At 38.6% G+C, this 23,187-nt stretch overlaps 2 protein-coding genes across 6 annotated transcripts in view; one reads left to right on the forward strand and one right to left on the reverse strand.

Annotated features, from left to right (window-relative positions):
- Positions 1-249: 249 nt before the first annotated feature.
- Positions 250-12,432, forward strand: dnai7 (dynein axonemal intermediate chain 7). 2 transcript variants are annotated; one of them, XM_065268620.2, is made up of 16 exons: positions 256-285; positions 668-685; positions 780-864; positions 1,432-1,523; positions 2,555-2,659; positions 2,801-2,938; positions 4,335-4,469; positions 4,570-4,673; positions 4,772-5,066; positions 5,155-5,272; positions 9,028-9,191; positions 9,268-9,442; positions 9,536-9,750; positions 10,847-11,005; positions 11,080-11,193; positions 12,065-12,432. In XM_065268620.2, exons 1-16 carry the CDS (start codon positions 283-285, stop codon positions 12,338-12,340), a joined length of 2,196 nt encoding a protein of 731 aa, XP_065124692.1. In that variant the 5' UTR covers positions 256-282; the 3' UTR covers positions 12,341-12,432. The 2 variants fall into 2 exon arrangements, with proteins under 2 accessions (XP_073672236.1, XP_065124692.1); XM_073816135.1 differs by lacking the exon at positions 668-685 and having other exon boundaries at positions 250-285.
- A 1,040-nt stretch (positions 12,433-13,472) lies between these two features.
- Positions 13,473-23,187, reverse strand: part of lrmp (lymphoid-restricted membrane protein) — a 35,149-nt gene continuing 25,434 nt past the window's right edge. Inside the window, exons 24-37 of one of the 4 annotated variants that reach the window (XM_065268464.2) lie at positions 20,074-20,141; positions 19,799-19,995; positions 19,414-19,492; positions 19,278-19,332; positions 19,139-19,166; positions 18,892-19,032; positions 16,221-16,355; positions 15,992-16,139; positions 15,877-15,917; positions 15,733-15,801; positions 15,581-15,633; positions 15,274-15,360; positions 14,987-15,109; positions 13,473-14,224 (exon numbers count right to left, since the gene is read on the reverse strand). In XM_065268464.2, coding sequence (XP_065124536.1) covers positions 13,966-14,224; positions 14,987-15,109; positions 15,274-15,360; positions 15,581-15,633; positions 15,733-15,801; positions 15,877-15,917; positions 15,992-16,139; positions 16,221-16,355; positions 18,892-19,032; positions 19,139-19,166; positions 19,278-19,332; positions 19,414-19,492; positions 19,799-19,995; positions 20,074-20,141 — 1,483 coding nt within the window. In that variant the 3' untranslated portion in view covers positions 13,473-13,965. Of the gene's footprint in view, positions 14,225-14,986; positions 15,110-15,273; positions 15,361-15,580; positions 15,634-15,732; positions 15,802-15,876; positions 15,921-15,991; positions 16,140-16,220; positions 16,356-18,891; positions 19,033-19,138; positions 19,167-19,277; positions 19,333-19,413; positions 19,493-19,798; positions 19,996-20,073; positions 20,142-23,187 lie in introns of all 4 variants that reach the window. The other 3 variants (XM_065268463.2, XM_073814723.1, XM_073814724.1) reach the window with 3 other exon arrangements.

Consider the following 23,187-nt stretch of genomic DNA (forward strand, 5'->3'; position numbering starts at 1 on the left):
TCAACTTTATAATTGTTAATATCCTGAAAAACAGTGACGACGTATGCAGCCTGCAAATGCTGCAGCCTTCGGGAGGAACGGCCAGTATGCTTTGCTTTCAGATAAGCTTTATTTATTCAAAACCAACAACATTCAGCTAAAATCCTTTTTTTTGGTATGCATTTAATTTTTTTTAGTGTTCAAGTTTTCTAATAAACATTTTTTGCCTTGTAACTGTTTGCTCTCGCGTGCGCGGTTGCCTTGGTGACAGGACGCCTAGATCTTACCTGAGAGCTCGTGAACATGGTAAGTCGAGCTAAAGCAATGTTTCTGAGGGGAAAAAGGAGAAAATATAACACTTAAATAAATCTCAGCGATTACCGAACCAAAATTACATTTAACTTGAAAGAATACTGTGGTATGCTTTGTATTTACTATAGTAAACTGTAGAACAATTCCTAAACACAGCGCGTTTGCCTACCGTAGTAAATGTTAAACTATATTACCCCATTAACAACATTTGATCAATTCACCATACAGAAGTTAATACTAGTATGCATTAAAAGATCGTAGTTATTACAGACTTACTACAGTTTAATTGAGTAAATACTGAAGTATACAACACTACTTGTATTATGTTTTTAGCATCAGACATATTTATCTCACTGTTTCTAACTTCTGTTAATAGCCACCCAAGGAAAGAAAGGTATGATGTTTGACATTAGTCAAGAAGTTTGTAGCAAATAACACATGATCAACTTGTAAATTAAATTGAAATGGTTTGTATTAAACCAATACAGTCTGCAAAGAAAGCAGGGGGCATCAGCAAGGCAGAAAAAGAGAGACTGCAGCGAGAAGCGGATGAGCAGAAACTGAGAGAGGAAGGTAAACCTGCACGAGGACATGGAGAAGATCTGTTATTCATTCATTGTTGGAGATGCACTTATACTTTATCTCATACTGAAGCGTCACATTTAGCGAGTTATGACTCATCCATATATCCGTCATTCCCTATCCAATCACATTTATAGCTTTAAAGGGATAGTTCAGCCAAAAATGAAAATTCTGTTATCATTTACTCACTCCTGATGTTGTTTAAACCTGTATGAGTTTCTTTAATCTGTTAAACACAAAAGATGATATTTTGATAAATATGATGGTACGCATACAGTTTACGTTACCCACTAACTTTCATAGTATGGGTGCCGTCAACTGTGTGCTTACTGTTATTTATTAAAATATCTTATTTTGTATTGAACAGGATAATACAGGTTTATAACAAAATAAGGGTGGGTAATTGATGATAAAAAATATTTTTAGGTGAACTATCCCTTTAAGTAACGTGAACTCACACAATGAGATTCATGTTTGTCCTATGTGTTATGAACAATCAGAAACAAAAACTGTATCTGTGTGTATAAGTTCTTTAAACCCGTGTTTTGTCCCATGTAGAAGAAGCTCGTCTCATTGCGGAACGTGAGGAAAATGAAAGGCTGGAGAGAGAGCGAATTGAGCAAGAAAAACAACAACTACTTGAGTTAAAGGTCTGCTTGAATTAAAGGGATAGTTTACACCAAAAAATAATTCTATCATCATTTACTCACTCTCAAGTTGTTTCAAACCTGTATAAATTCCTTTGTTCTGCTGAACACAAATGTTGCAAAAATGTTAATAACCAATAACAGATCTGGGGCACCATCCACTTCCATGGTATTTTTTTTTACTACTATGCAGGTTAATGGTGCCCCAGATAGTGTTGAAACAATATGTGAATGAGGCCCTGTCCCAAAACGGCGCACTTCATGTGGACTTTCCGTCTCGTGGCCTTAAATTGCGGATGCTCTACGAGTCCGTAGGGAGTCCCATTAGTCATTTTTACTCCCCGAATTTGTGCTCATCAGCCTTTGCACCCTTCGCGCACTTTACCAACCCAGAAGTCCTTGCGAAAGAGCAATCAGATGACGGATGGGAGGAGTTACACTGATGGGCAACAACTTCTTATTTCCGGTCTGACACTCGAGTCCCAAAATACGACTCCAGTGCACCCACGTGGACCCGCATCAAGGGTCCCTAAAGTCTGCACTACATGATGTCATCAAAATGTGGAGTGTGCCATTTGGGACAGGGCCTGAGTAGATGGCATGGTTTTATACACAAAGAACAGGAAGTGAAAGTAGAAGGACCAGTTGGTGCCACCTGGTGGTGGGATGAATGGTATCCATAACATAATGGCAGTCTCCACAGGATAAAACGAGTATTACGTGTTGTTTTTTTTTAAAGTAACGAAAATATAATGTGTTTTTTACTACTATGTAAGTTAATGGTGCCCCAGATAGTGTTGTGCGATATGCCCCATTTTGAGATCGTCCTATTATCAGCCGGTGATATTGCGATACACGCAAGTATTTTATTCATTTATTTATTTTAGTGATTTATTTATTTTTTCATTTATGACAAGTCACTTGATTGGTGGGCAAAAAAAGAAGCTGATTTAATCGTAAGGGCAACTCAAGTATTGTATTGAGTTTGTGACAACTCTGCGTATGATTGATTCATTTCTCATTGTCTGCCATAGGACAAGGAGCGCAGAGAAGACGAATTAAACGAACTACGGCATATTTTAGACGAGAATCATGCTGCAGTTATATCGTGGGAATCTGACTGCAAGGAGAAAGCAAAGGTACAATTCTTTAAGAAAAAGTCTAAAATGCCACCACCTATATTTAGGAGATATTCAAGTGTATACTGTATTAATATCAGAGACCTGCAAGGATTTATTAAGGGTCAGTTTGAGTGTTTCTGGATGATTTGGCCTTTATAGTGGGCTCGATATATGCGCTGTGATGGCACTCCAGATCCATCTGTGCAGTCAGAAATCAACTCCTTTATCAGTTTATGGCAAGAGGACTCAGAAACCCAAATTCAGCAGATATTGGAGAACTGCGACCTGGCCCTTCAGGTGAGACCACCACTCTGGATTTATTATGTAGTGATTATTATTGCTGGTGCTTAGTAGAGTTAGTAAAGTGTATGCCGACTAAAAACACATTGCTGTATGGTTTAATAGATTAGCACTGGGATTGGCCATATAAATGTGAAATTGAATCATAATTTTTCTAGGGAAAAAAACTAGATGTCATCTTAGTATTTAAGATAGTAAACTGTAGTAATATTTCACAACCATTACACATCCTCAACCCAGAATGCACTATGCGCGTGTAATAAATGGTAGGAGACAATTCGTCCTACCACCAGGTGGTGCCCTCTCAACCAACCGGACATAGGACACTCACTCTGCTTCTACAATACTTCGCAATGTGAATGAGGCTCTGTCCCAAATGACGCACTTCATGTGGACTTTTGGTCTCGTGGCCTTAAATTGCGCGCGCTCACTTCGTCTACGAGTCCATAGGGTGTCCCATCTGTCATTTTTACTCTCCGAAGTGTGCTCATCAGCGCCCCCTTTGCCCCCTGGATGCGGTCTTCGGTGAAGTACGCACTGCGCAGGCTTCGGCACTTTACCAACCCAGAAGTCCTTGCGAAACAGCAATCAGATGACAGATGGGAGCAGTTTACACTGATGGGCAACTTCTCTTCTTATTTCCGGCAGGACACTCGAGTCCCAAAATACGACTCCAGTGCACCCACGTGGACTCGCATTAAGGGTCCCTAAAGTCTGCACTACATGATGTCATCAAAGTGTGGACTATGAGGAGGACCACAAGTCCGGAGTGAGCCATTTGGGACAGGTCCTGATTAGATGGCATGGTTTTATACACAAAGAACAGGAAGTGAAAGTAGAAGGAGTGTGTGAGACTCGAATGTCCAGTTGGTGCCACCTGGTGGTGGGATGAATGGTATCCATAACATAATGGCAGCCTCCACAGGATAAAACAAGTATTACATGTTGGGGTTTTTTTAGGTACTGAAAATATTTTGTGTTTTTAGCAACTGATTTTAGTAGTAGAATGCAAATTATTAAAACTTAAAAGTATTAAAGCATAGACTTCATAGCCAAGGTACCCTTTAAGTATTATTTAGTACAAATATGGCTGTTACAGTACATCAACTTTTGCAGCTTGTATGGGAGAGGTGCTCTATTACTTTATTACTATTTTAGCAACCAGACTTCGGTTTTGGCCTATAGTAAAATCTAAGTCTTATGGCCTATACATTGAAAAATGGCCCTGAGATGTAACATGGGGCAAAAATGTGGAGTTGGGGCTGGGATATTTTAACTCGGGGGGGGACAAGAAAGCAACGCACACAACACACTGGCATCGTATTCTCAAAATGTACATAGATAAGCAACACTTACATTTTCTAGAAATATAGTAATGTTTTTCACTGGACAGCTGACGGATGAACTGGATTTTCTTTTGAGCGATGGTCCAGAGCCCTGCGCTGCTGAGCAGTATCGAGAAACACTTCTGACTTCACAGAATCTCATCCATTGTAAACTCAATAAGGCCACAGAGGAGATACTAAAGGTGAGAAAGTCACAAAACTCATGATGTAGCTCATTTGCATTTAATCACAGATCAGATACACTAAAATGGTTTCGGTAATATGTGGTTTTTATCTATCCAGTGTGCAAAATCCAATTCCGACATTGAGACCGGAAACATGCAGACTGTAGTCCAGGGTACAAACGTCACTCTTTGTCTATGGGCAAACCTCAACAAAAACCCAAGGTTCGTCTGTGTGTTTACCGCCATTTTCTTTTAATCATTTTGTTCAAATTGAATATGTTAACCAAAAATGACATTTCTATTTTGTGTTTTGTGTACAGGTTTAAAAGTTTCCAGTTTCAGGAGGTGGGTCTGGGCTTTGAGCTGCCCAAGCCACTGGCAGTGAGTGACATTGTTGTCCAGATCCTTCACACACGCTATGACCACCTGTCCCAACGCAGTGAGAGAAAACAGATTGAGAAAAAGAAGCAGTCTATGATGGGGGACGCCTGCACTCCTTCGGCCTCGACTGAAAGCTCTACAGCAGAACAGAATGAGGACAACATGGAGGGAGATGAAGGAGCAAGCACAGAGCAGGTGGAGGAGGAACGGAGATCGGTCAGATCAGACAGCAAGGTGATGATGGCTAAACCTTCGGTCATGATCAAGTGCTTTTTTGTAGTAGGATGTGTGTTAATATCGCTGTATATGTGTGTGTGTCAAGAGTGCTACGAGTGTCAAGTCACTTAAGGAGGGAAGGAAAAGCTCTTCCATAAAGCTGGTAGGAGAAGAAGGTCAGATGGAGACTCCGGCAGAGGAACCCATCACAGCAGTTGGATCTGGTAGGATTTTATATTTTTGTTAATTTAGATCTTCAGTTTATTTCTTTTGTAATTAAACTTTAATAAATTGGAGTTTGATGTTTGCCATCCCTGTATTGGAGCTGAAAAGGGCATGCATAGGGGCTGTTTACACTTGGTATTAAGATGTGTTTTTATCGATCGGATCACAAGTGGACGAGAGAGTAACATTGCATTTACACCTGGTATTTAAATCCGTCTCTTTTGTCCACTTTCGACCGCTTCTGTCCTGAATACTGTGAGGGGACGGTCCGTGAGACGATGGGCGAGTCTCTCTGCTGTCATTCAAACGCGAGCGGGAGTAATTATGAGTTTATATGGATGCAAACTAATATTATGTCGGAGTCCGCTGCTTGTTTAGCAAGTATACATGCTGCACAGAGTTTTGTACGTGTATATGTTGGAGCTTTCTCTGAATTTTTGGCGCAATTGATGAAATAGGAAAAAGCGCAACTTTCACGCTTTCAAAACTAAACTACGGAGAACACCCGCAGTAGTTTTATCAATGAAAGGCTAAAATAGCGCTGTTCACCGTATGTTCACGCCAGAAGTCAAAAAATACGTAAAACTTGTGTTTAATACCTCAGATTAGATAAATGGGCGGAGAGAAGGCGGTCGCGTGTGGCTGTTCGAACACATTCAACCACATTGCGTTCCGCAACTCCAAAGCGATCCGATCGAAAGTGGTTTCTACTACCTCTGGATGTGGTTGAAAGTGGTCGAAAGTGGACGCGTTCAAAACGTTTAGAACACCGTTTACACCTGGCATTACCGTCGTCCACTTGTGATCCGATCGACGAAAACGCATGTTAATGCCAAGTGTAAACAGCCTCATAGAAAGTAATGAACACGGCATGTGATTCACAACACGTGCGTACGCACATAAATTTGTTCTTATACTTGTTCTTACGTTAGTGAGTTTGGAGTGTTTTACATGAGCAGACATGTGCACAACGTTGATAATTTGCATAACACATGCCCAAACCAGCTCCATATAAGGCATGGGCGTAGATTTAGGGTGGGACGCTAGGGACATGTCCCTACCAATATTCAGGGAAGACTGAATTGTCCCTAGCAATAATTTCGACCAAACAATTAATCTGTATTTATATATAACCACTGATGTCCGTCTTATTCTTGTGTTTTCTATTTTTTGCTTATTATATATTTTTTCAGGAATCATTTAAATGAGATTAGAAATCGTTTGCAATCCCGTTCAGTAAAAATAACGCTCTATGTGGTACACAAACGGTTAACAGCTTTCGTTCTCTGCAATGCCCGCCTCCGTAACTCACATCGCTAATATGATTGGCTTTGCATTTCTTTAGTCCCGCCTCTCTAACTCACATTGCTAAAATGATTGGATTAGCATTTCTTGAGTCCCGCCTCTCTATTTCACATCACTTTATGATGGGCTTACTCGCTACGTGTGATAGGATGGTTTCACTTTGTGCAACGCGCCAAAGTTCACTCAACAAGACGCGCGTGATTATTCGGGCTACAGGTAAGTGAGGAAGAAAGTAATATTATACCCACTGTAACTGTTTCATGCACAAAAAAAGTTGTGTCACATAATGATTCAGGGACAGTGTTTTCACCAATACACGACAATCTCATGTTAACCTGCGAGGAGTTGCAAACTTGTGTCAACCTTTTATAAATGGGGTGGCAAGGTTATTTAGGGGGTCCCTAATCCATGAAAGAAAATAACCCCAACATGGTAAAAACATGAATTCATGTCATAATTGCTGAATACTTTACATTACTGCACTGTGGTTATTACTTGCACAGATGTAGACATAATGTAAGGTTGCATTTTAAACTTAAACTATTTTTTTCACACTGATTAACTGTCTGTTAATGAAAAGAAGATTTAATGTGAACTACAGAAATGTTAATAAACGTTGTTCAGGAAACAGCATGATATACATACCTACATATATGTTACAATGTGATTTTCTTTTTTTTGACAAAGACTTAAACAGTTACTGTTTATTAGGCTCTAGGACATAACAAATTGTATATTATAGTACAATAAATTTGGGATGGCACCGGGGGTGGCGACTCAGATGTCACTGAGTAAAGTGCATACTGAGTTGTCTGTTGTTTATGTCAAGTAAACGGTGATAAACAGTTTTTGCAATGCGACCATTTTATTTATGTCCCCACCAATGCCAGAATCAAACCTACGCCCTTGATATAAGGGCTTTCCGCAGCGCTGGTCCACAGAGAATTTTAGAGCAGTTTGTCATAGAAGCAAAAGAGCTCGAAAAGAAATCCATGATCATATTTATTATCGGTAAAGTTCCGTTTTGCTTTGCACTTTTATTTGGGAGGTTTTATAATAATAATAATAATAATAATAATAATAATAATAATAATAAATTACATATGTATAATAATATCTACCCAGTCTCACAAAGTTTTGTGATAGTCACATTTTTTTTATTCTTTTTTTGTGATATTACAAATTTCCGCGTTTTTTCGTGATCGTATAACGAATTCCTGTTTTTGTGTGATTATCACGTATTGGTTACTCAACTGCTTTTTCCTATTTTTAAACCATTGTCGCTTCGGTTTAGGGTTAGATTTGGTGCTTGCATTATAATGTCACTTTATACATTGGTTTATACTATTTTTTCTGATTTATTTTTTTATATGTCGCCTGGCGTTAGGGTTAGAGTTGGGTTTGGGTAGAGATGTCATTTTATGTAAATCTAACCCTAAACCGAAGCGACAATAGTAAGAAAATAGGACAAAACAGTTGAGTAACCAATACGTGATAATCACACGAAAACAGGAATTCGTTATACGATCACGAAAAAACGCGGAAATTCGTGATAATATCACGAAAAAAGTAAAAAAAAAATATGTGACTATATAACGAAATTTCGTGAGACTTTGATACGAAAGTTTTTGTTGAATCACGATTTGTTTGTGAAAACATTCGTATGTACATCTTACGTACAAATTTGTGCTAGGCATGCTTAGTGAATGAGACCCATTGTCCGACCATCTGTTCTTGACGTCAAGCTGAAACGAACTTGGGTTCTGCAGCAGGACAATGATCCAAAACACACCAGCAAGTCCACCTCTGAATGGCTGAAGAAAAACAAAATGAAGACGTTGTAGTGGCCGAGTCAAAGTCCTGACCTCAATCCTATTAAGATACTGTAGCATGACCTTAAAAAGGTGTCTCATGCTCAAAAACACTCCAATGTGGCTAAATTACAACAATTTTGCAAAGATGAGAGGGCCAAAGTTCCTTCACAGCCCTGTACCAGACTCATTGCAAGTTATTGCAAACGCTTGATTGGCCCAACCAGTTATTAGGTTTAGGGGGCAAGCACTTTTTCACACAGTCCCATGTAGTCCTGGATTTAGTTTTCCCTTCATAATAAAAATCTTCATTTAAAAACGGCATGCTGTGTTTACTCGTTTTATCTTTGATTAATATTTAAAAAAAGATATGATTTAAACATTAAAGTGTGACAAAATCACGAAGGGGCCAAGACTTTTTCATACCACTGTACTGTATGTAGAAAAAACAACTTATTCTAAGGTAATAAACACATAACAGTTCATTATGCAAGGTCTTTATACACCACTTATAATATAGTTATGTAGATTATACTGCATTTTTGTCAAGAAATGGCAAGGTCTTACATTGCACCTTACCATAGTAAAATTACTGTAATTCACAACCACTAATGGCTTATGTCTTAAATATTCTCTAGACCAAAATGGCTCCCTCCCATCACTACATGACCCTGTGATTGACAACGGCGAAATGCATATAGTGGACCTGCAGCAATACACACCACTGGGGGGAGTCTTCTACTTTGATGTTTTTCATTTACCGCCACAATCTAATACAGTGAACGGCTGGGAAATGAGACAGGTGCATCATCAGATGTAATCTACAATATGCTTTAAAAGATAATGTTCATTCATTATAATTTTGTGCTTCTTCACAGTTGTTAGACACAGGTCTCCAGATCTTCCCTTACCCAACAGAACAGTGTAGTTCTGCCTCGATTAGGCCTGATGAAAATGGTGCCGTTGCCTCTCTGCCTGTAGGGGTCACTGTAGCTGTTCCTGACTCCATAATGTTCCTAGAGGAGCCCCAAGTGGCACGCTGGGACTCTGATGGTAAACAAAATATATTAAAAAACAGCTTTTCCATATTATAAACTGATTTATGCACTTAAAAACCCTTTTTCACTTGTCACTGGTTTACTGCAGGTCAAAACTGGAGGACAGACTGCATCTCTGAGGTTTTTTATGACGCACAGACCCGCAAAATCTCATTTCAGATGAATGCGTTTTATGCCTTCACGTTGCTGCAGGATTCCCATGCTAACATGCCTTTCCAGTCATGGGAACTTAGGCCGTTGGGTCAAGACTCGGCACTGCTCACAATTACCGGAGCTCTTATTGGAATCAGCATCACTATCAAGGCAAGAGATGAAAGATTTGTTTTTTTATGCATTAAGACCAACACAATCCCTTTTAGTCATATATAGCTGATGTGGATTAGGACTAAAACTAACCGAAACCAGTGCTGACCCATCACAGCCCAGTGTGCATAATGTCCCATTTTGGGTATGACACATGCATTTAATCCAACTATTGGCTACCTTAAGTCACCTGGAAAATATCCCTTAGAAATAACTTTATTGATGTGCATTTTGAGAAAAACAATGGCACTGATTTGTTAAAGGAAAACACCACAATTTTTCAATATTTTACTATGTTCTTACCTCAAGTTAGACAAATTAATACATACCTATATTTTTCAATGCGTACACTTAATCTTTGTACAGCTTGTCGTGAATGTGTTAGCATTTAGCCTAGCCCCATTCATTCCTTAGGATCCAAACAGGGATGAATAGAAGCCACCAAAGACTTCCATGTTTTCCCTATTTAAAGACTGTTACATGAGTAGTTAAACGAGTAAGTATGGTGGTATAAAATAAAACGTGGCGATTTTTTAAGCAGATAGAAAATTAGAACTATATTGTACGGCAGAAGAGCACTTCGATTGCAGCACTTCGACCTCGGCGCACAGTAACATCATCACTCCTGGCCACTCCCCCTCTCGCTCAAACTTTTGTAAATATATTACTGCGCCCGAAGTCAAAGTGCTGCAAACTAAGTGCTCTTCCGCCATACAATATAGTTCTCAATTTTATCTGCTTAAAAAAAAAATCGCCACGTTTTATTTTATGCCACAATACTTACTCGTGTAACTACTCATGTAACAGTCTTTAAATAGGGAAAACATGGAAGTGTTTGGTGGCTTATCAATCCCTGTTTGAATCCTAAGGAATTAATGGGGCTAGGCTAAATGCTAACACATACACAACGCGCTGTACAAAGATTAAGTGCATGCATTGAAAAAGATGGGTATTTATTAATTCGTCTAAGTTAAGGTAAGAACATAGTAAAATATTGAAAAACGGTGTTTTCCTTTAAATTAAGCCAGCTCAATTGTGCATTAGGATAAGCCCTGTCTGGGAAACTGCCCCGAAATGTAACAAAAATGTCTTTTAGGGTGACAAGTGTATGCTGCACATGGAGGATGCAAAGGAACTGGATTACCTGCTTGGCAAATGGATGGGACCCTCTGCAATGCAGAAAGCCATGAAAAAAGCCGGGATCAATATATTTGTAAACGAGTATTCAGACAATTATGTCAGCATCAACCCAAAGGTAATGTTGGAGCTTTGTTCACGCTCACAACTAAGTTTTACAGAGTGTTACAATGTGGTATTTTACATTTTTAGGACCCATTAATAGAGCACACAGTGTATGAACAAATGGCGCTTATGTCCTCAACAATGGCTTTTTCGTGGAGCCGCTGGAACTCACAATGTGGACAAGCGCATCTTGTTCTTCAGGTACAATGTGCACCCATATAGGCAGACAGAAATTTATTTGATTAACATTAACACTTGCATGACAGTGTATTATATTGAATTCCAAAAAACTGTGGTATGTTTTACTTTTTGCTAACAATATTTGCAGTATGTTTCATGTACACTGTGTATATAGCACAAATATTCTCTACCTGTTTTTATGCATAAAGCACACTGTAAATATTACTTTGACTCATTATTTGACACCAGAAGACATTCTTCCTCAAAATTGTTTGATCCGAGTAAATTAACCTCCCAAACATACAGTACTGTGCAAAAGTCTTAGGCAACCATGCCAGAATTAGATTTGTTTTTGCAATGTTACAGTGATCATATATAATTATTTCTCAGGTTCTTTATTAGAATGAAACCAAAAAATACAGGAAATGTGTATGCAGTAAAACAGTATAAAAGTATAAGCTGAAGTGTCAAGTATTTAGGATAAACTCCCCTTTCCTTTGAGCAATAGCAGGCAGGTGCAGGATCTCTTAAACCTAAATGAAATTAAATCCTAATTCTAATCGAATGACTTCAGGACTTAATTCTCCTCAAAAAAGCTCAAGATGCGTTTCGTGCCAAGAGAGGTCACACTAAATACTGACTGATGCCTGAAGAAGACATTTAGCTCTGACAATTGTTTTGTTTTTCATTTATGTACATATTTCCTGTATTTTCTGTTTGTATCTTAATAAAAGAGTGAAAAATAAATATGGATGGACATTAAAACTTTGCTAAAACAACAAAGCTGGTGAACTTTTGTGAAGGCCTAAAACTTTTGTACAGAACTGTATCTATAGACCATGTTTGTTGTAAGCAGGCAGTACCTTTAAATTATAACCCATTTCTTTCGCAGGCATGTGAACAGTTAAAGGCAGAGCCTGTGGCAGATGATGCGTGGTCTCTGTACCTGCTGGGTGCTCAGAGGAGTCAGCGTTTGAAGATGAAGGAGCACGATGAAAGTTTTTCTCCCGAGTTGGCCGATGGCACAGAGTTCCATTCCACCTTTCTGCACATGCTCAGACCGGACATAAGCAGCGAAGGCCAAGAGAAAGTCTCACAATCTCAGTATCTTTTCATTGACACCGTGCAAAGGCTTCTGTGCGCCACACGTGTGCTTACATTCTCCTGAAGAGAGACAGCACACACATCCAGAGACATACAAATGCATACAGATACAAAGCATCTACGACTGTTCTGCATTGTCATGTTATCGGCGGGTACTGTAGTTAAAAAAAATCCTTGTTGCACTTGAATTAAATTTTTACAATTAATTTCAACTTGCTTGACTAGTGAAGAGTGCTATACATTTAAAAAATAAAGCTGAATTCGTTTAAATCCTTAAACTAGTTAAGAAAGTTGAATATTCATGCTGATTTAACTTAATTTAAGTGCAACAAGGAATTTTTACAGTGTAGCTGAAATAAAATTGATCAAAAAGTTATGAAGTATTTAGGATTAAATAAATATTTGCCTCCTATTTTGACTGATCCGAATAAATACTTTTGAACCTACATGACCAGTTGACATGAAATTATATGTATTAAATAATCATTCAAATTAGGGATGCTAAACAATTAATCACGATTAATCGTTAGCAGAATAAAAGTTTTTGTTTACATCACATATGTGTGTAAACTGTGTATAATAAATATGTATATATATATAAATATGAACACATTCATGTATAATTTTAAGAAAAAAAATGTATATATTAAGTATTTATATATAATATAAATTATACATAAATATACAAATGTATATACACATGTAAATATTTCTAAAACATATACATTCATGTGTGTACATTTATTTATACAAAGTTATTATACACAGTTCACACACATATATGATGTAAACAAAAACTTTTATTCTGCTAACGATTAATCGCGATTAATCGTTAAGCCTCCCTAATTCAAATGTAAAGCAAGTGTAATCGATATTAAATTCGATGAGAAATGGTTATAAAAGTTATTGCAGATATTTTAAGAGGCATTTTCCTGCAATTCTCATTACTGCAATGAAAAAAAAATGCATACATTTTGCAAAGAGAATGATATGTACTATTACAGTAAAGAAAATTGAATAAGAACCATCAAGAACAATGTTAGGGTCTAGACAGGGGCTTAAAAATAATAATAAAAAATTCTAGCAAAATATAACATTTTTGTTTTGTGGTAGGCTTAAACGTGAGGTTTAAATGCATGAACTTTGAAGCCCTAATAATTTGTTTTTATGTAGTAAATACTAAACAGTAAAAACAGTAAGATCAGTTTCTTTTATTGTGCAAAGTTTTCCCCTCACTTTGAAACATACAAAAGCATATGATTTCTTCAAACCAATAGCTTCATCAGGATAAAAGTGTTTATAACAATTAATAATTTCAAAAAACCAAACAAATATCTACAACAGTAAAACTAAAATAACTTAATAAAAAATATTTTTTAAAATGGCATCTCAATACTTCTTCAAACGCCCATAAAAATACACTGATGCATTAGAAAAAAATAAAGGAAGTCTTTAAAAAAAGTGCCTATATAGCCGACACGACAGTATGTGTACACAGCATCTCTACGAAGCTCCAAGCTGTCCATCCCGTCCAGCACATCCCTCTTGACATCGCCACTTCTCTTTGAAGAAATGTTCACAAAGAGTTTTACTCGAATGATCACAAGGTGGTGCTCAAAATCTGAGAAATTTCTGTTCCTTTCCAAAAGTGTCTTCCATGCCAATCAAGACTTCACTTCCTCACCAGCATCATACAGGAGGCTGCCCGTTGTGCCTCAGCCCTGCGTAGGGCCACAGAAGCTGCTGGATGGTCATCCAGGAGTCCCCGGTACCCACAGGAGCTGCATCCACGGCAGGCTGTAGCATCAGGCTCGCCAACAGGGCCAGGAGAAAAGCCAGCACTACAAACAAAGCCACCCAAATCCAAACACCCCTGGTGCCTCTGGACGCTGCAGGTTTTACCTCCGTAAAACTGGGCGGAGCTCGTTCTGTAGGGCTGGGAGTGGGGCTGGGATAGAGAAGGAGAGAAATTTATATAGAAGAAAATAAAAATAGCTATTGCAACAGGAAGAAGAGAGTAAACTGATTGTTAGTCATCTAGAAATACCTGCTGAAGAAAAGCCAAAAATGAAAACACATACATCATGAAAGTAAAGTACATGTATGCATGTAGGTTTATATTCTTAGGCCAGAAACACACTTAGGAAAATATGCATATGATGATGTGAAGATTTAAAAAATGCATAAGCACATGGTCCCCATCCTACACAAACACAATTTTTGCATTACTGAACATTGAACCACATTTGTTTTTATTAGGGTACCCGTAAATCGATTATATTTTGGAAAATGCATTACACTTGTGTTGCGTTAGGAATTGTGCTCCAATTCATATCTAAATGCAACACAGAGTTTGCATAGCTAGACGCATTTGCATACTTGTCTAGAGTGTGTTTAAGGTCTTATTGCCATTAGAAAGCTGGTCTCCAGTCGACAAAGTCAAAATAAGATTTGTAGCAAGGTTAGCACATACAGTAAAGACGATAAAACAGATGAATTTCATTTAGAGACGTTCGAGGCGGGAATGTCACAGAAATGCATTCATAGGAATGTGAAAATGACAGCGGTTAGTGTAAGCATTTTATAAGCATGCTTCCCTTAAGTTTTTCGTATTAATCAAAGTCAAGAAACCCTCGATTTGTACCAGCATTACTCAGAAGAAAGTAAAGTACAGTAAGTAGAGATAAATGGAGGCGGCAGGTACACTAACGTCTTCGCTGGCAATATCAAGGAGGCGATTTTTAAGCCTATTTCTGTTATGCTACTCCTCCGGTTCTCCTCTGGTTCCTTTATCTGCTCCTCCTCTGATAGGGAGTCTGTGTCGCATCCATACCTGTGCAAAGTGTACAAAGCTGAAGCACCGACTGTCCATCATTTGACCGCCATTGCTTTGCATGCAATGGTCATTTGGCGGCAAATTCACATTATGGAACCAGAATTGGTGATGATGGGAAAGGCGAATTGTACACGGGTACTGTTCTTTATTGGTGACCTTACCTATTCATCAAAGTGGGCTCATCAGTGTCACCCCAAGTACCAGAACTAATGAAGCGCTTTAGTGGTGGCCTCTTGGCTGATGCCATCCTGTAAAGCGGTCGACACAACACCATGATACCGGTTCTTACATTTTTAAGACTTGCACAGTGTTAAGTTAGATGGTATTCATCATACTTATGAATGCTTTGTTTTGGATAAAAGTGTCCTGAGATGTTGTATCATTGTAGCTCTTGTTTTGACACTTTTATTAGACACAGGGGGACAAAAAAGATGTTGATGGTCTCTCTTTTCATTTGTTACTACTTACCATGGTGAACGACGGGAAAGCCTGTCACTCTCTGTCTCTGCTATATCTTTGTTCTGTTGTTAAAAAATAAATAAATAAATAATAAATAATGGAGAGATTTATCAAATATTTCACAATTTTTCACTTTTTTTTAGCTTTCCGTGATTCCTCACCATGTCAGAATGGCCGTGTCCTGCTCCGCTGCGGGGAATGGTAGCTATACTAATGCGTCGGGTTGTAACCTTAGCAAAGAACAGAAAAAAATCTTAGCAATATTATTTATTTATTATCCATCGAATGCTGCTGGCTCAACTTACTTTAAAAAGTTGTGCGGTTGAAGGTTTCTTGTTTGCAAAAGCTTCTGCAAGAAAAAACATGATTAAAGCAAACTTCAGCGTATTCTGTACTACTATGTGTTCGTACCAGCATTACCCCTCTCGGCGTGGGACCCAAAGGATCTGTCGTTCGGTGAGAGATTTTCCCTAAGCTCCAACAGCTCTGTATGCTCCTTGGTGTACATCCTCCTCAAGTTCTCCACGTGCTGAATCATCACCTCCACAGCCTTACCCACCCTGCTCTCCTACAAAAGACAAACTTTTATGTAAACAAGCAAGTTTAAGTCCTTCATAGGCTACTGAATAAGACTGGGCAACGCACTAACCTGATGAATGGCCCCAAGCATCTCTGAACGGCTAGAAACTCTGGTCATGGACTGGATGAGGACCTCCAGGTTCTTCTGCAAACGCTGGATGATCTCCATGGACTGGGTGTCCTCCTCACACCGTGGGATGAGGGCCTGTACAACACAGTGATATATTTGTTAGGGCCTTTTATGCCTTTATTTGGATAGTATTGTAGTAGAGAGTAGACAGGAAAGTGTTGGGTGGAGATAGGGGAACGGGATCGGCAAAGGACCGCAGAGACGGGAATCACACTCGGGTCGCTGTATACGTCGACGCACTAACCATGGGGCTATGGGCGCCAACATAGGAGTGATTCTTAACTGTAGGGAATCATATACTGTAAAAATATGGACGTAGTGTCCATGACGTCACCGCTTTTTGAAGCCAATATTGGGCGTGCATCACTCTTGAAAAACCGAAAATGGATAAAGAGGTGGGGCGTGGGTGGAGCTAAGGAGGCTGATTGCTGAAACCACGCCCACCTAGCTTGACTCCAGTGACAGCAATGTTAGTTCACCCGTCACTCAAGTGGACACGCCATTAATTATGGAGAACTTTAAGACTTAATATAATTTAAATGGATAAGTTATAAAAAAAAAATTCACCCCCTCACAGTTGGCATGAAGGGCAAAATTAGCTATATAGACCAAAAATAATTTGTACCAGACGGTAAAAATTTTTCTGCTGTAAAGTTGAGCATTTTAAAGGGACACTCCACTTTTTTTGAAAATATGCTCATTTTCCAGCTCCCCTAGAGTTAAACATTTGATTCTTACTGTTTTGGAATCCAGTCAGCTGATCTCCGGGTCTGGCGCTACCACTTTTAGCATAGCTTAGCATAATCCATTGAATCTGATTAGACCATTAGCATTGCACCTAAAAAAACCAAAGAGTTTCAATATTTTTCCTATTTGAAACTTGACTCTTCTTTAGTTACATCGAGTACTAAGACCGACGGAAATTAAAAATTGCGATCTTCTAGACGGATATGTCTAGGAACTATACTTTCATTCTGACCATGGCTGCAGGAGGCACAATGATATTACGCAGCAGCCGAAAATAGTCCCCTTGGTATCTTTCAATAGCAGGGGACTATTTTCAGGCGCTGCGTAATATCATTGCGCCTCCTGTAGCCATGTTACGGCAGCAAAGTCTTTATTATTTTAGTCAGATTATTACGCCATAATGAGATTATAGTTCCTAGCCATATCAGCCTAGAAAATCACATCTTTTAATTTTCTGTCGGTCTTGATACACGATGTAACTTCAGAAGAGTCAAGTTTTAAATAGGCAAAATATCGAAACTCTTTGCTAATGGTCTATTCAGATTCAATGGATTATGCTAAGATATGGTAAAAGTGGAAGCGCCAGGCCCAGAGATCGACTGAATGGATTCCAAAACGGTAAGAATCAATTGTGTAACTCTAGGGGAGCTGGAAAATGTAAAAAAAAAAGGGGGGAGTGTCCCTTTAACATGGAGGTCTATGGAAATTGACTCCCTTTTGGGGCCGGCCTCTAGCGGCCTGTAGATAAATTGCAGTTTAAGTCACTTCTGTATTAGCTTCATCAGAGAGATCAGAAGGTTGGCCATCGATAAGGACACAACCAAAAAATGCAGGGGAAAACCTGGGCAAAGTATCCACAAACAAAACTAAACAAGGAAGAAGGAAACATGACAGACTATATGTTAAACAAGGGTTCACTTTGAATATTGTAGTAACTATGCAGGCTATTATATAAAAAAGGTCAATGCTCTTAATTTTAAGACATTATTTCTTTTGCATTATAAACAATTATGCCTTTATATGTTGAATTTTGGGTCCTAAAGGAGAATTAGTTAAGAACCAATGCTATACAGAATTCAAATATGTTTAAATACGAACATCAGATCAAAGTACATCTTCATTTTAAATACGCTTGGCAAACAATGTTTCTGTTTTTCAATGCAACTTCAGCTTGAATTTGTGAAAATTTCCAAAGTGCCCCTATTTGGGTGCGAGCAAAAAAGTGATGTTTTCATGCGTGTACCTTTAAATGCAAATGAGCTACATCTCCTCACTCCCTTACCAACAGACAGTGAGTGCTTTTGGTTAAAAATTGATCTGATTCCTGTGAATACAGTCTAAGACAATTGCCTCATTCACACAGTAATCCCGGTAAATTACCATGAATTTACCAGTGCTGTACACACACGCAGTGACGTTCAGTCTTTTTACCAGTAAGATATCATTCACACATCAGTGTCAAAATACCGGTAAACTCAAGGAAGTTACCCGTGGCACGCAGCGAGCTCAGTGTTGTGTATGTAAAAAATACATGTCCTTCATTTCCATTTTGTTGTTTTCACATCTGTGGCAAACGCTGACGACAACATTGCATAAGGCAGCGTCAAACAAAAACTACGTGTGTGACATCACATTAACAAAAGAATCAAAGCAGCATGTCTAATGAGACTGCTTTGGTAAAATGAGGGAAAAAAAAGGAGTGGGTGGATTTTTTTGTTGTATGGTTATTGTGTTCACACACTGCCAACGCACACATTTATGTCCAAACAAGTGAAGTTTGCATAATGTGCCCTTTAACCTGTTACACCCTAAATATATATTTTCTAATAAAAAGCCTGAAGATGGCATGTGAACTAACACAGACCTGAAGTAGGCCTTGACAACTGGTCACCTCCTTGCGGACATTTTCCTCGGCTAGATCTCTCGATCGTTCTTCTAGACGGAGTCTTTTCTCCAGGGTGAACATGTCGCATTTGAAGCCCAGAGATAGCCGGTGAAACTCTGCCTGTTAGAGGAAAACATAACAACAAACAAATGTCACTTCAAGACGCAAACCATCTCTGTTAATATGGTTAAACAGAGCTGTGAAATTGGAAACAAAAAAACCTTACCTCAATCTCCTTCTCATTGGGCGACAAGCTGTAGATAAAACGCACAGCTCAGATTAATATGTCAAGTGAGTCATGCAAAGACATGTTTGAATTGTATAAACATTTATGAATATCAAATCAGTACAGAAAGCATTATAACCTGTTCCTGTCAGAATCGCTGCCGTTCTCAGACACAACAGATGCATCGCCTGAGACTTAACAAGTAAACAGATCTAGCATTAAAAGCAGTATTAGTGTTTAGCATAAAACGTAGCATAAAAGATAAAAGTATTTACCCTTTTCTGTGGCAATTGCAGTCTCACTGCCATCTTGTAGTTTTTGGTTCTCAACAGCTTCCATACTAGGGGTCATTTCCTGCAAGCAAATTCATTATATGTTAGTTTTTCCAATGCAACATTCAGCTTACTTGATGTAAAAGTTCTTTATGAAAACTAGCATGACAAGTTTTGATCAAGACAGATTCTTCTTATAGCAAAAAAACCCATGTGATCATAATCTAGCAAAGCAGGTAGGACTGCATTCCTCTGCCTGTCATCTACTTTTTAGAAGTTGATGACTAACATTAACAATAACTCTCATTTAAATGTTGTTTAATTACAGCATAACACGTCAGGACATGGCATCTTCTCCCAAAATATTTCCATAATGCCAATTTCTTACCTTCTTCAGCTTGTTCTTCAGCGCCAGGAGGTTTACTTTAGAGTCTTGCACAGCAGGGGCTTTTGAAAGATCATCCCCATTCACTGCTGGATTAAGGGTCACGTCCTTTGCTTTGTCAGAAGGATCTTTCGATGGGTCAGCCGTAGAGTTTGATGCAGGTGGGACCACAGTTTCAGTTTTCTCTGATTTGTTTTTGTCTGCACAAGGAAAAATTCATATGAGTCTTTGTTGTTATGTTGTCAACAGGGAACTCTTTTGGTTATATTTCCCTTTACCTGGTGACTTCCCCCCAGCCGCCTCTGGCATGGCCTCCTCTTCCTCCACTACTGGCAACAAGACACTTCTAAATGCAAAAACACAAACGTGTGAAAAGGGAAACGGATTGTAATTGTTTGCAAAACATGTTGAGGAATGTTGTAATGTAGAAATTGTACATGCTTTTAAATGATTTTAAAAACCACTTAACCTCACCTGACTTCCAATCTTTTGCACAGGCTCTCAAGCGAGACCTGATCTTGAGGTAATGTGCACATGCATTTATGGGAGTAAATAATGCGTTTTATAGACAAACACGGTTTGCAATGCATGCAATTCAATGTGAATCCAGCAGAAAAATAGTGTATATAAGTTTTTTACACACAAGATCGCAATTAATATCGAATCAGACCTACTGTGAGTGCTACCAAGTTCAACCCGTGCAAACAGCCACAGTGTGAGGGTGTTGTAGTCATGGGTTGGTGCATGTTGCTATGCAGCTAGGCCGTTTGCCGTTGCGAGAGTGTTTCTTACAGACACAAGTCAAAACAGTCTAGCACCATCTTTATGACATTCTAATATGTCCATATGACTTGGGTTTTATCGTTTTTCTTTGGCAAAAGCCATGAGAAACAGCAGAGCTCGCCTTAGTAAGCATAATCTATGTAGCACAAACACTGCAGGATGAGTTAACAAGCTAAATGTTAACACTTGGAGTAAGGGTTTGTGTAAATCCCTAACCATGCTGGAATGAGCAATAGCAACCCAGCAAGCAATCTTGCATTTAAAAGGCATGTAATAATGGTCCAAACTAGTGTTGCATAACGATTAATCGCGACTAATCGTTTGCAGAATAAAAGATTTTGTTTAAATCGTGTGTGTGTGTGTGTGTGTGTGTGTGTGTGTGTGTGTGTGTGTATATATATATATCTATATATCTATCTCTATCTCTATCTCTATCTCTATCTCTATCTCTATCTCTATCTCTATCTCTATCTCTCTATATATATATATATATATGTAAATATTTCTTAAATAAAATATATTTATTAAGTATTCATATTTTATATACTGAATACTTCTATTTTTTTATCTTAAAGGTGCCATAAAAAATAAACAACTGTATTTACCTAGGCATAGATGAATAATAAGAGTTCTGTACATGGTAATGACATTTTGTGAGCCTCAAACGTGTTTGTTTCTTTATTTTTATGTAAACATTGTGCATGCAAAAGACAGCTGGAAAAACAGGCCAATCTCAACATAGCACCGACTGTGACGTCACAGTCGAGATGTACACCCCAACATTAAATTACACAAATTACAATGTTGTTAAAATGCTAAAAACAAAGTTCTGACTGTTGAGTTGGTGTTATATGCTAATTAATACTATATGCTAGTGTTAAGGCTGTATTGACTTTAGAGTAGGGATGCAGCGATTAACCGGTTTCACTATTAACCACGCTTTAAAATGTCACGGTTAAGTAACCGTAAAGCCTTCGCTACACCGCGTGTTTTTGTTTCACGCACGCACAAACCAGATCCACGAACCACCAAGAGGCGCATGCGTCATGATGCATTGTATGACAAAGCTCCGCGTTCAAAAAAATATGTGCGCGTGACGCGTCTCTTGGTTGTTCGTGCATCTGGATTGTGCATTGTATGACAAAGCTCCGCGTTCAAAAGAATATGTGCGCGTGACGCGTCTCTTGGTTGTTCGTGCATCTGGTTTGTGTGTGCGTGGATGTGTGCGCGCGCACCTGAATCTGTACGTGAAAGAGCCACACTCCAATCGGTCTACTCTGTACAGCATTAAAAACCTCCTGCTCGCGGATCAAACCCGGGCGGGGCTCCTGGTGGTCTGACTGCATTTCATTACGTTGAATTATTTTAACGCGTTAATGATTAATTAATGAATAGCATTAGTTAACACGTTAATCTTGCCACCCCTAATATTTATATTTGACTTTTGTGTAATATTAAGCTTCACCTGTCAAAATGACTTGCAGTACCTGGTTCAGGATGACCCTGTGTAATTATTCATTTTGAGAGGCTCTTATAATTTTTACTTCATATATTTTACTTCAATACTTCAAACAAACCAAAATAATATAACTTTATTCAGTCCAAATGTAAAGTTACATTTATTCAAAAGATCATTAAAATGAATAGCCTACAGGTTTCAAAGGCACCTATACGGTTTAAATCAAAGCCAGCCAAGTTATTATTATTATCATTTGTCCAAGAATTGTAGAGAAAATACACAAACTGAAAATACAGAAAAATTTAGCAATTGTTCAAAAATTTATTCATGTGATTTTATACTAGCCTAGAAATCTAGACGCACCCTAGCGGACGCAAAATATATTTGCTGCCAGGGTTTAGTCTAGGCACTCACAATACACTTAACCGGTCCAAAAACCAAAATTTGGTCAGGCCAATCACATCGTGTGTAGCGTCTGTGGGGCGGGCTTAACATGATGACGACAGAGCTGCAACGGTTCCTACTTGAAAACAGAGAATGGCTGCTGCTGTTGGCGAACAGCTATCTTTTGAAGCGGCTTTGGCCGCGACTCTAGAGGACTTAGACTTATGTTTTTCTTTGAGAGAAGAGCAAATAAACCCTACTGAAGTCCTTTTTAAGCAAGAAAGATGTGTTTGGAGTTTTGCCGACTGGTTACGGTAACTACGTCACCTTCTTCGTTGCTCTGATCCGTCATAGCGCTATCCTATTGCGTGCAGAGGCATTTTGAGGGACAACCTTATATCCCGCCCCTTGCATTGAGCCGTTTGTGTGAAGAGTTGCCAGACCTTACATCTTGATGTAGGTCTGGCTAACCAGGCTAATTTTATACATTAATGTTGTAAAATAAATGAATCCTTAATAACCGTAATAACCGTACAACCGTGATTATTTATCAGACTATAACCGTACCATCAAAATCTATAATCGCTGCATCCCTACTTTAGAGTTGGCATTTTGAAGGTTCATACTGAAAAAAACAACACAAACTTACCACTCAGTAACCTCTATTAACAATCTCCAAACAATAAGTTGTTCCTCAAAATCTGCATTTTTGTCTGATACAGGCTTAAACATATAGGGGCGGTTTCCCGGACAGGAATTAGACTAG

This window comes from Paramisgurnus dabryanus, chromosome 1 (genome assembly GCF_030506205.2).
Source record: "Paramisgurnus dabryanus chromosome 1, PD_genome_1.1, whole genome shotgun sequence".
NCBI classification, from domain to species: Eukaryota; Metazoa; Chordata; class Actinopteri; order Cypriniformes; family Cobitidae; genus Paramisgurnus; species Paramisgurnus dabryanus.

What these genes read in the sequence shown, in the direction of transcription:
- dnai7 (XM_065268620.2), top strand. An exon ending in CCACAGAGGAGATACTAAAG is followed by an intron (nt 4,470 to 4,569) that starts GTGAGAAAGTCA and finishes TTATCTATCCAG; the next exon opens with TGTGCAAAATCCAATTCCGA. An exon ending in CGGTCAGATCAGACAGCAAG is followed by an intron (nt 5,067 to 5,154) that starts GTGATGATGGCT and finishes GTGTGTGTCAAG; the next exon opens with AGTGCTACGAGTGTCAAGTC.